Raw genomic sequence first — 12,705 nt, forward strand, 5'->3', positions numbered from 1 at the left:
TGGCCCCATGGTATTAGGGGACTAAGCATTGGGGAGCTAAGCTACTGCAGCCCCAGACTTTAGGGTGGAGGTGGGGTGGGCGTAGCATCCTTGACATAAATAGAGGCCCCTGGGTGGGTCTTTGGTGTGGCCGGCACAAGCAGGGGCCCCTCACAGTTGTGGTCTAGGGGCAGAGCCTCACCCAAGAACCCTGTCTGCTCTGAGGTTCCAAGGAGATGACAACCACAGTGACAATTACACGAAAGGTACCTATCTTGGATGGAGCCTCAGCTAATGGACAACTGTCCCCCAGATGGCCTGCGTGTCCACCAAGGAACCTACTTCAAGAGCTTGATTGTCTGGCCGCGAAAACAGGGCAGGCCCGTGTCCAACATGAGAGTGACCAGGGAGACGACCGCGTCCATGTAGGGCCTGGGGAGAGAGAGGAGGGAGCGGTGGGTTGAGGCCAGCCTAGGTGGTGGCCCTGCCTGTAGTCCTGTGGCCTGGCTGATGCCAACAGCCTCAGGTGTGGGCTCCTGCCACCCACCTCGCCTGCCACATCTTGCACATCCCCGAGGCAACTTTCGATCTGCTGCACTTGGTAACCCGTACCGCCCAGGCAAGGGCTGCCCACACGCACTCTGGACAGGCTGAGTGTCCTGCCCTGTCCCCCACATAAGGCTGCCGGCCATGGCTTCTGCACCTGGGTGGGATGCAGACACGCTGACCTGCCTTTCTCTGCAGGGCAGTGGGGATGAACCCAGGTTGGACTGTGGCCTTGGCCAAGTGACCTGTATATGAAACTGGGACAAAGCCCATCTTTGGCACGTAGCCTGTGGCGTGGCAGGTGCTCAGGCTTTGGTGACAGGGTGGATGGGATGCCCAGAAAGGGAGAGCCCATGGCTGAAGGCGTGGGCAGGATCGTGGGGAAGGTGGTTGGAATTAGATGTCCAGAGCAAGAATTTACTGGCACAGGTGGGCAGACAGAGGTGACCAAAGGACAGGTGTAGGTCAGCAGGTGGCTGCTAGCACCTACCTCACTCTCTGGAACCAGATTCCCTTCATCCTAAAGGGGACCTCAGAACGTTCCACACACCCCTTCCGCCTCCACCCTGGCCCTCACCCAGGCTCACCGCACAGCCAGGTAGCCTCGGACACACATCTCCATGAACCACTTGAAGGGTGTGGCCTCCATCTTGCCCCCCATGATCATCACCATCTCATCCGTCAGCTTGATGTCGGGTTCCCAGCCGAGATTGCCGCCCGGCGAGCTTTCAAACATGAAGCCAAAGTCTGCAAAACCCCAAAGAGCTGCCTGTGACTGGGTAGGAGCCAGGGCGGGCAAGGACGAGTGGTCTGTTTTGAGGAGTGGAAAAGGACTGCAACAGGAGCACCCCCTCCACCCCCAACAGGCAGGTTGTGTTTTCTTGGGGACAGTGATGGGGTGGGTGGTGGGGCAGCAGGCAGAGAAAGAGAAGGGAGGAAGTGGAGGAAGGAGCCAAGCTGGGGCACTGAACCTGGACCAGCCCCACTCCGCCCAGCTCCAGCTTCTGACTCAGAGCAATGGCGGCTCTCGCCCCAGCTCCCTGGGGCCAGGGCCAGGCACCCTCTACAGCAGAACAGCTTGGTGGCCGACAGTTCGGACCTCAGAGCTGGACCCTGACACTCCTGGCAGGGTGGTCCTGGGCATTCTCCTCTCTGTGGGGTGGGGATCCCTATCCACCCCTGGGTGCCGGGGTGAAGGGAGAGGAGGGTGGCGCTGTGGCTGGCTGACCGATGTGGATGATATGGCCCTTCTTGTCCAGCATAATGTTGCCGTTGTGTCTGTCCTTGATCTGCAGCAGGAACAGCAGGAGGCTGTAGGCGGCCATGCTTCGGATGAAGTTGTAGCGGGCCTGTGCAGAGAGCGCCCTGGGCTCAAAAAGGCCCTGGGGCCTGTGGGCATTCTCCCTGGTCCCACACCCAGGATCCCTGGGCCTGTGGGCACTCTCCCTGGCTCTGTGCCCCCACTGTGGAAGCAGAGCCCGAATCAGCAAGCCAGTCTTCGGTAGCAGGAGTGACAGGGGCTGTCTGTGGATGTGGGGGTGCAGGCACTTCCTCCCACACTCAGAACTTAACTTTCTTCTAAGGAGTCCAGCCCAGCTCTACATTCTTTTGACTCCCAAAGTGGCTTACAGATGCCCTGGTGTTTTTTTTTTAAATGGAGTCTCGCTCTGTCACCAGGCTGGAGTGCAGTGGCATGATCTTGGCTCACTGCAACCTCTGCCTCCTGGGTTCAAGAGATTCTCCTGCCTCAGCCTCCCGAGTAGCTGGGACTACAGGTGCCCACCACCATGCCCAGTTAATTTTTTTACTTTTAGTAGAGATGGGGTTTCACCATGTTGGTCAGGATGGTCTCGATCTCTTGACCTCATGATCTGCCCGCCTTGGCCTCCCAAAGTGCTGGCATTACAGGCGTGAGCACTGCGCCCGGCCAGGTGCCCTGGTTTTTTTGTTTTTTTGGTTTTTTTTGAGATGGAGTCTCACTCTGTTGCCCAGGCTGGAGTGCAGTGGCGCAATCTCGGCTCACAGCAACCTCTGCCTCCTGGGTTCAAGCGATTCTCCTGCCTCAGCCTCCTGAGTAGCTGGGACTGCAGGCGCGTGCCACTATGCCCAGCTAATTTTTGTATTTTTAGTAGAGACAGGGTTCACCATTTTGGCCAGGATGGTTTTGATCTCTTGACCTCGTGATCTGCCCGCCTCGGCCTCTCAAAGTGCTAGGATTACAGGCGTGAGCCACCGTGCCCGGCCCAGGTGCCCTGGTTTTAACCCTTAACAAAGGATGACTGAGGAGAGCAGGGTGTGGGTGGAGGCTGGGTATGGGTGGCTGGGGTGGGGTGGAGCACACACGACCTCCCCCGGCCTGTGGCCACCCTGGCTACCTGCTGGAAGGCCAGGGTGGACTCATCCCCGTACTGGCGTGTGAAGTAGTCGTACATGCCGAAGTCTGTCTGGCGGCCCAGCTGGTCCCGGGAGGTGCAGTCGGGGATGCACTCGATCACCCCACACTAGGAGGAAAGGCCAGTTCTGAGGCCCGCCGGGTGTGAGGTGCCCAGGGCTGCCCTACTGGCTCCACTCAGGGAACTTACCCCAGGGGCAGTGGCCACCACGCGGTAGGGAAAAACAAAGAGGTCCAGGCCGACCAGCTGGAAGATGTTCTTGAAGAGGTCGATGATCTGCAGGGCCAGCATGTCCTGGGAAGCCGGGAGGCGCAGGATGCGGTCAGTTGGCGTCCTTGCACCCCAGCAGCTCTTCTGGCTCATGCAGGGCAAAAGCCGAGCACCCAGAAATGGAGTGAGGTGGGGAGACCACAGCCGAGCAAGAGTCTGGAAGGCCTTCCTTTCTGACCACCGGGGGCTGGACTCAGGCTGCTGGGACCACCAGGCCCTGGGCTGAGCATGAGGCTGAGCTGTCTGGTGGGGTGTGTGAGATAAGGCACCCAACCCCTGGACAGTTCCCTCAGGTGGGCACTGGCATGGCGGGGACAGTGGGAAAGGGGCTGGAAGGAGAGGCCTCCGGGTTTTGCAGAAGCCCTAATTTACCCCGTGGCACCTGAACCATATAAGAGAAGGAAAAGATTCACATTTCTGCATATGAGATTGGACTCTGGCGGGCCTGGAGCCTTGGGGAGCAGCAAGCCCAGTCCCCAAGCCTACTCGAGGCCTGACCCTGCTTACCTGCCGGCAGTCGTCTCCCACTTTGAAGATGGCTGCCTGCCAGGAGATCTTCTGGCCGTCGGCCTCCTGTGTGCTGCACTCATCCTCGGAGTCTGAGCGGCACCGCAGACCTGCCCGCAGGGAGAGAGGCCGCTGTTAGCCTGTAGGCAGTGAGAAGCCCTCTGAGGGGGCCAGGGATGAGTCCTCTCACATGCCTGAAAGGAACCCCAGCAATCTTGGGGATCACTTCTTCAAAACCCCAAGGAGGCCAAGGAGGAGCCCAGCAGGGCCCAAGGAAAGCCTTGGAACAGCAGGTGGAATCCAGGGTTGGAGTCTAAGAACATTTAGGCATAAATGGAACTAAAAACAGAGCCCCATTTCATCTGCAGTGAAGACCCAGGTGTGCCTGGGTCAGTGTTGGGTGCTGTGAGCTGGGGGGCAGGAGGAATGTGTCTGTACACTGGGGTCCTGGGAGGGCTCGGGGCCAGTGTGCAGACATGGCCATGGGAGGCAGGTCCCTGCAAGGGGTGGCAGCCCCCTCTCCACAGCTGGCCACACCGTCTGTACTGGGTTGAAGAGTGTCTCCCTAAAATTCATGTTCACCCCAAACCTTAAAATGTGTCCTTATTTGGAAACAGGGTCTTTGCAGATGTAATTAGGTTAAGACAAGGTCACAGTGGATTAGGACAGTCCCTAATCCAATGACTGATGTCCTTCAAGGGAGATCATCATGTGAAGAGGGAGGCGGAGATGTGAGTGGAGCATCTGCAGACCAAGGAGTGCCCAGGACTGCTGGCAACACCACCAGAAGCTGAGGAGGCAAGGTGTGACCTGCCCAGAGCCTTCAGAGGGGGCACGACCCTGATGATGGACTCCAGCCTCCAGAACTGAGATCGTCCGTACAGTAGCCCCGGGAAACTAACACCCCCCAACGGCCCCGGGCCCCTCAGCCTCAGGAAGGAGCCTGCTGGAGCATGCCAGCTGACTCATGGCAGACAGACCTCTGGGGTGGCACATCTGTCAGTGCATTTGAGCTCCCTGCCATCCCCCAATGAGGGGTCTGACTGAGTGAGGGCAGACAGATGGACAGACATCATCTTTTATGGAGAGCTGTACTAAATTTAACACATGCCAGAAGAAACTGGCATTAGCAAGGAAAAGCACTGAGCTCCCAAACAAAATCAGGGTTCTTTACTGACCTTCTTTTTCAAGTTCACTAACTCCACATCGCTTCACCTTGAACTTGGCCAGATATGGGGCTTTTGCAGCACTGAAAACAACAAAAAGAATGTGGCACCCATGATGCAGCTGAGAAAAACTTCGCACGCGGACGCTGTGGAAGTGGGGGATGGGTAGGGTGAGGCGCCCACCTCTGCATCGGGGTCCCAGACTTGTAGTCGATGTCCAGCACAATGGCCTCGGGGTTGCTGGGCAGGTAGCAGCCTGTGCAGGGACAGAGGCAGTCACAGGGAGTGCATGTGTCACCACAGGTGAGCCAGAGTCAGTTTCCAACACGGATGTTACGTGCGTGTCCACCCTGCAGGCACACCCCACCCCTGTGGAGGGGCCTCTGGTCCTTGTCCAGGGCACCACTAACTTATTATTCCATGGCCGCTAAGGGTCCGTCCTCCTTGACTCTTTGACTCTTCCAGCCATCGACCAAATAAGTCTGCACCTTCTGGGAAATGCTCTTCCTGGAGGAGCACTGAGCCCCATCCTCACGGATACAGCCCTACTGCTTCTGGGGGTGCGTGTGAGGCCTGTCCTGCCTCCACCTGCCTGAGCAACCCTCTGAACAGCCCTCCATTCTTGGAGTCCCTTTCTTTTTTTTTTTTTTTTGGATAGAGTCTCACTCTGTCACCCAGGCTGGAGTGCAGTGGTGCGATCTTGGCTCACTGCAACCTCCGCCTCCCAGGTTCAAGCAATTCTTCTGCCTCAGCCTCCTGAGTAGCTGGGATTATAGGCGCCTGTCACCATGCCTGGCTAATTTTTGTATTTTTAGTAGAGATGGGGTTTCGCCATGTTGGCCAGGCTGGCCTCAAACTCCTGACCTCAAGTGATCCACCTGTCTTGGCCTCCCAAGTGCTGGGATTACAGGTGTGAGCCACTGCGCCTGGCCTTCCTTACCCATTTGAATACTACTCTCTTAAAAGCCTTACTTAAATGTCACTATGTCCATGAACTGTCCTTGGTTCTCCCAGCCTTTAGGACTTTTGTCTAACATGTTTCTTTTTTTCTTTTTGAGACGGAGTCCTACTCTGTCGCCCAGGCTGGAGTGCAGTGGCTCGGTCTCAGCTCACTGCAATCTACGCCTCCCGGGTTCAAGCGATTCTCCTGCCTCAGCCTCCCGAGTAGCTGGAATTACAGGCGCCCGCCACCGCGCCTGGCTAATTTGTGTACTTTTAGTTGAGATGGGGTTTCACCAAGTTGGCCAGGCTGGTCTGGAACTCCTTACCTCAGGTGATCCACCCGCCTTGGCCTCCCAAAGTGCTGGGATTAAGGCATGAGCCACCGTGCCCGGCCAACATTGTTTCTTTATGCTTATTTTATATCTCTGTGAGTTCAAGCTTCTTCAGCTCAGGGACCATGTCTTACTCATCTTTTTAACAGCCACAACACCTAATGTCATGCCTTTTCTTTTCTTGTTTTTGCTTTTTTGAGACAGAGTCTCACTCTGTCACCCAGGCTGGAGTGCAGTGGTGCAATCTCGGCTCACTGCAACCTCCATCTCCTGGGTTCAAGTGATTCTTGTTCTCAGCCTCCCAAGTAGCTGGGATTACAGGCACGCGCCACCATGCCTGGTTAATTTTTTTTTTTTGAGACCAAGTCTTGCACTGTCATCCAGGCTGGAGCGCAGTGGCACAATCTTGGCTCACTGCAAGCTCTGCCTCCCGGGTTGACGCCATTCTCCTGCCTCAGCCTCCCAAGTAGCTGGGACTACAGGCGCCCGCCACCACACCCGGCTGATTTTTTGTATTTTTGGTAGAGACGGGGTTTCACCATGTTAGCCAGGATGGTCTTGATCTCCTGACCTCAGGTGACCCACCTGCCTTGGCCTCCCAAAGTGCTGGGATTACAGGCATGAGCCACCGCGCCCGGCCCAGGCTCCCCTTTCTCAGTGAGTGCTCAGTAAATGTGTCAAGTAAGAGGACAAGGGAAAGCCTGTTTCTGGCCAAGGAACTGCCAGTCCTCAAGGGGGATGTGTGCTCCTTGAGCCCTGAGAGGTGGGCTTTGAGGGGAGCCAAGCTTGGCCTTGCTGTGGGGTACAGGGAGAGGGGGGCATGCCATCTCCTCCTCTTCCTCACCTGCCCTTCTGCCTGCTCCAGGCTGTGGCTCACACTCAGGCCCCTCTGTGCTCTCCTGCTAGAGCCCTGCTGGCTTCCCTGACCTCTGGGGCAAGACTCAGCCAACACAATCTAGAGCCAGGGGCTGGGGACTTCTGTGCATGCCCCCTGCAGTACAATGCTTCCAGCTCTTTTTGCCCCTCCCCAGCAGTTGTGGCCTTCCCGATGCGGGAACAGAGGCCCTGCATACATGTCCTGCCCTCTCTGGGAAGCCGTGCTGTTGTGTGAGCTCAACACAATGTGTTGGGAAGAAATGGTTAAACCGGGGTCCTGCAGGGCACTCCACAGCTGAGACCAGCCGCTGTGAACATCTGCACAGGACAGACAGAGTTTGGAAGACAAGTTTGTGCCAATAGTTAGAAATGCAGAGAGAGGCCGGGCACAGTGGCTCATGCCTGTAATCCTAGCACTTTGGGAGGCCGAGGCGGGCAGATCACAAGGTCAGGAGATTGAGGCCATCCTGGCTAACACGGTGAAACTCTGACTCCACTAAAAATACAAAAAAATTAGCCGGGTGTGGTGGTGGGTGCCTGTAGTCCCAGCTACTCGGGAGGCTGAGGCGACAGAGCAAGACTCCATCTCAAAAAAAACAACAACAAAAAAAGAAATGGAGAGAGAGCTGCCCAGTGAAGTCTGGATTTCCATCTTCTCTTGAAAAGCTCAGCTTGAATTCCCATGTGGCCACAGCCACAGGCACCCAGGAGCGACTTCCCATGGAGGCGGTGGGGGGGTGGTGCTGATGGGTCCCAGCACACCTGAGCCGTCCCACACTGGGCCCGACATCCCCTCGTCTGTGTGACCTGCTCCTGTAATGCTGGAGCCTAGGAACCCTCTTCTAGAGTAACAGCTACTGAGGTCACTGTCAGCCTCCAGAAAAACAGCAGGCAGCAAGGAAGATGAAGGGCACCCACTGACGAGCAGCTCCCGCTCACTAGCGGCAGATTCTGGGGAGGGGCTGGGGTCCTGGGGCACCAGGCACCATGGGCCCAAGCAGGTGTGGGGCTGGCCAAGCCACTGTGTCCACATCCTGCAGTGCCTGGAGAGGGCAGCAGCCTTCACGCCCCGCCGCCCGCCTGCAGGAAGAGGTTGGTCTGAGCCTCCAGAAGCCACCTGCTCACCCGGCTGCACCTTCACTTCAGACAGGGCCGACAGACAAGCCTTCTTTCTCTCGTCGCCTTTAGGGTAGGGCCTGAGAAACAGGAAAGAAATTCTTGCTTTGTCTCCTGGAGGAACTGGCTGCTGGGGGACAGCCCAGGGCCCCTCCTGCCTGGATTGCCCTCTCTGTCCCTCTCTTCCCGGCTCTAGCTGCTCCTAGCGCAGCCACGCACCACTGGCAGCGATTCTTGCCCTGCATTCCTCATGGAGAATCCCCGACAGCCCCGGAAGGGCTGTTTTCTGGCAGGCTCTGCCCCTGCTGTGTGTGGGGGTGTGTGGCTGGGGGTGGTGGGGGTAATAATGCCTGCCACCTGCTGCCACCCAGGAAACACTAGCTCCCGTCCTTCATCTCGTGGGTTAGAAGCTGCCAGCACTGCTATTCTCAGCACCCAGCCCAGAAAAGGACCTCAAAGTGACCAAGGTCAGAGCAGTGTAAGCACTGGAGACAGCCCAGCCAGCGTGCCCAGCATTGATGACTCCAGGGTTTCATCCCTTATGAATGCACAAAGCCATCAACATCCAAGGATGGTGTCAGGTCCACATGAATGGAAGGTCTAGGAAAACGATGACAGGACCTGCAAAGGCAGTCTGGTTTTCCTGACACCATGAGGATCGATCCTTCAGAGTGTGGAGAGGGCAGGGTGGCCTCAAATTGTGGAGCCATGTGCTAAATTCCACAAACCTCAGGAATGAAACTAAGCTGTGTTTCCTGAAACTGGCGTGGCCGTGCATTCTGCCATACCTTCAAGAGCCCTGGCTCACCCCAAGCAGTGCTTCCCCACCCACCCTGGCTATCCATCAGAACCACCAGCGGCCCCGCTGCTAGAGACTCTCATTCATCTGGTTGGGGCCAGGCACGGGTATTTTTAAAGCTTCCCAGGCAATTCTGTTAAGCTGCAGGGACTGGAATGAGATCCCAGAAGGTGGTTTCCGAAGCACTGCACTTACTTGATGATAGCCGACACGTTGGTGATCTTGTTAAAGAAATCAAACTCCCGCTGGTAAAAGTCCTTCGCTGGGCCGGACAAGGAGCCTGTGATCTCCTCTACCAACTGCTCCAGGAGGTCGCCGATGTCAGCTGCCAAGGAAACAAAGAGGCTAAGTCTCTGTGGCTGTGGCAGAGGCCCCTCAGGAATACCAGCCCTGTTTCTCAGGCCCCAGACTGGCAGTGCCCAGAGTATGCTCTGCAGGCTTGGTGAGACCATAACAGCTGCCGTGTGCCCCTTTTGCTGTGTTGACACAGCCAACGCTGCTGGGAAGCTAAGCTGGTGCCTAAGCGGAGCTCAAGGCAGGGGCCAAGCGCACAAGTGGACGTGGAATCCTCACTGCTGCACACGCTACACACGCAGGAAGAAAAAAGCCCGTGTCATTTATGAATGTCACAGGGCGTAGAATCCTCACTGCTGCACACGCAGGGAGAAAAAAGCCCACGTCATTTATGAATGTCACAGGTGAAGCAATGAAAACTAATTCTTATTAAACTCTACCCTGAATACGTCTTTTTTTTTTTAATAGAGACACACAGTGGGCGGGGCTCTATATGAAATAGTGCCTGTCACTATTCAAATCCCAGGCTGAATTTAAATTCCTGGGCTCAAGAGATCCTCCTGTCTCAGTCACCTGAGTTGCTGGGACTACAGCTAGTAGGTGGGACTACAGGTGCGCATCACCACATCTGGCTTTTAAAGTATTCTTTGTGATGAAACGGGATGTGCACGAAGCACTGTTGCCGCATCTAAGGCAGGCGCTGTCCTGAGAAGCACCTGGAGCTTGTCTGATTTTGGAGCCTGGACTAACCTTTTTCACAGACCTTTGTTTTTACTTGAAGAAATGACTGACAGACAACATATAGCTATTCAGACTTAGGGATGTGGCAGATGTTTTCCTGAAAATGAACAAAAAATAAATCTTCCACTCAAAGGAACTGAAACATTTTTTTGGAAAACTTGGATCTGCTGCTGTGAGCTCAACAGCTTCCCTTAAAAACTCCTTCTGGGCTGGGCGCGGTGGCTCATGCCTGTAATCCCAGCACTTTGGGAGGCTGAGGTGAGTGGACCACAAGGTCAGGAAATTGAGACCATCCTGGCTAACATGGTGAAACACCGTCTCTACTAAAAATACAAAAAAATTAGCAGGCGTGGTGGCGGGCGCCTGTAGTCCCAGCTACTCAGGAGGCTGAGGCAGGAGAATGGCGTGAACCTGGGAGGCGGAGCTTGCAGTCAGCCGAGATCGTGCCACTGCACTCCAGCCTGGGCGACTAATCAAGACTCTGTCTCAAAAAAAAAAAAAAAAAAACCCTTTCTGATAAGACCGGCAGATGTGAACAAATATGATTTTTCCACACTGTACAAAGAAATGTATCAACCTTTGAAAGATGTGCATAACTCACTGGCCTATATTTTATAAATGCCCACTGTTTGATGTTATAAAAGCTTTTGTGGGTCCAGGTGCGACGTAGACAGACTTGAACAAAACACAGCATGAGAAGTTTACTGCCAAGTTTAAGATGCCGCACTGCAATTAACCTTTTTTTTGGCGATCCTCCTGCCTTGGCCTCCCAAAGTGTTGGGATTACAAGCGTGAGCCACCATGCCCGGACTGCAAGTAATCATTAAGAAGCTAGGCTGAGCTACAAAAAATTAAAAATTAGCCAGTCATGGTGGCGTGCACCTATAGTCTCAGCTACTTGGGAGGATGAGGCAGGAGGATGGCTTAAGCCCAGGTGGTCAAGGCTGCAGTGAGCCGTGATTGCGCCACTGCACTCCTGCCTGGGAGAGGGACCCTGCCTCTAAAAAAATAAAACAAAAGCTACCACTTCTCAAGTGTGGTGCAGTATCAAAAAGAATCTCCACAATGACCTGAGAGACTACTAACATACAACTTCCTTTTTCAACTACATTCACTTCAACTGAAACAACACTGCAACAGATCAACTGCAGAAGTGGAACGAGAATGAGAATCCAGCCGTCTTCTACAAGGAAATGCCACTCTTTTGGCTCATTTTTTAGTTTTTTGGGGAAAGTTATTTTCCCAAAAAGATGTTATTTATATTAACATGTAATGAATGGGCTTACATTTTCTGAAATCCTGTCTTAATCTCTAATCCTCGTTAACATTGACAGCTAATGCTCACATTAAACAGCGCTCTTTGAGGACCTCAATAAACATTTCTGACAGTGCAGGGGTCCTGAGGCTGTGCTATTTGGGAACCGCTGCCCTGGGCTGACGGCCCCTTCCTCACATGCAGTCACAGTTGTGTTGACCATGGAGACTCTGCAGAAGCAGCCACTGGAGCAGAAGGGTCTCACTCGCACTTGGGAGTGCAGGGTGGCATCGGACAGCAAGTTAGCAAAGGCGTCATGAAGGAGGGGTCCTGCTCCCCTGTGTGCTGAAAGGTGAGAAGTGCCCCAGCAAAGGGTGGGAGTGGAGGGGTCGGTGAGCTGGGGCAGTGCAGGCTGGCGAGAGCCCTGGGGGCTGCAGAAGGTGCTTGGCAGTGCACTGAAGACAGGAAGTGAGGCCTGTGGGAGGACAAAATACTCACGGTCTTTCTGGTGGCCCTCTTCATCTAGATAAATGTTAGTCTTCATGTTCCAGATGAACTGGTGTGCCAGAAGCTGGGATTTAGACGCTGCCCACAGAATATACTCCCGCACATAGCCCATCTGCAGGAGAGCAAGGTCCCTGTCAGCCTGGCTCGGCCCTCTCCATGAAGAGGGCCTTGTCAGCAGCTGCTGACTCCCGGCATTTGGTAGACCAGGCAAGGGTAAGGCCCGGTGGCTCTAGTGGTGTGGACAAGCTCTCCAGGATTGATGTTGAGTCCAGCCAGTGGCCAGGCCAAGTTCCAGCTGGCTGGGGGCTGGGACCTGGGGGGCAGGGTTGCAAAGCGGGCGACAGTCAGCCTTTGTCTCCTCTGTGTCTTCCCATGGGTTTAAGAAGCACAACTCTCAAACCAATTTCTGGGGTTGTCAAGTACGAGAAAAAGCAGGCTGGGTGCTAAAAACTCGCTTGTGAGCTGGTTGTTTAGAACAATATTCCAAAGTGACAGACAGGTTCCAGAAACATGCAGAGATACCTCCTTCACAAATTGACACACTGATATGATTAGGTTTTGTGTCCCCACCCAAATGTCATCTTGAATTGTAATCCTCAGGTGTTGAGGAAGAGACCTGGTGGGAGGTGACTGGATCATGGGGACGGTTCCCCCTTGTTGATCTCATGACAGCGAATGAGTTCTCAGGAGATCTGATGGTTTTATAAATGTTTGACAGTTCCTCCTACACACACACTTGCTCTCTTTCGCTTGCTGCCAGGTAAGACGGACCTACTTCCCCTTCCACCATGATTCTGTTTCCTGAGGCCTCCCCAGCCACGTGGAACTGTGAGTCAATTAAGCCTCCTTTATAAATTACCCAGTCTCAGGAAGTTTTTTTGTTTGTTTGTTTGTTTTTGAGACAGAGTCTCGGTCTGTCACCCAGGCTGTAGTGCAGTGGTACAATCTCAGCTCACTGCAACCTCCACCTCCCAGGTTCAAG

At 54.7% G+C, this 12,705-nt stretch overlaps 1 protein-coding gene across 6 annotated transcripts in view; it reads right to left on the reverse strand.

Annotated features, from left to right (window-relative positions):
* Positions 1-12,705, reverse strand: part of PI4KA (phosphatidylinositol 4-kinase alpha) — a 151,023-nt gene that overhangs the window by 1,895 nt on the left and 136,423 nt on the right. For all 6 annotated transcript variants that reach the window (XM_034948745.4, XM_034948743.4, XM_034948744.3 and 3 more), the window contains 11 exons: positions 11,715-11,835; positions 9,122-9,251; positions 8,137-8,207; positions 5,045-5,117; positions 4,874-4,944; positions 3,696-3,805; positions 3,108-3,212; positions 2,901-3,026; positions 1,754-1,874; positions 1,113-1,272; positions 322-411 (listed from right to left, as the gene is read on the reverse strand). In XM_034948745.4, coding sequence (XP_034804636.2) covers positions 322-411; positions 1,113-1,272; positions 1,754-1,874; positions 2,901-3,026; positions 3,108-3,212; positions 3,696-3,805; positions 4,874-4,944; positions 5,045-5,117; positions 8,137-8,207; positions 9,122-9,251; positions 11,715-11,835 — 1,178 coding nt within the window. The remainder of the gene's footprint in view (positions 1-321; positions 412-1,112; positions 1,273-1,753; positions 1,875-2,900; positions 3,027-3,107; positions 3,213-3,695; positions 3,806-4,873; positions 4,945-5,044; positions 5,118-8,136; positions 8,208-9,121; positions 9,252-11,714; positions 11,836-12,705) is intronic.

Source organism: Pan paniscus, chromosome 23 (genome assembly GCF_029289425.2).
Source record: "Pan paniscus chromosome 23, NHGRI_mPanPan1-v2.0_pri, whole genome shotgun sequence".
In the NCBI taxonomy this organism is placed as follows: Eukaryota; Metazoa; Chordata; class Mammalia; order Primates; family Hominidae; genus Pan; species Pan paniscus.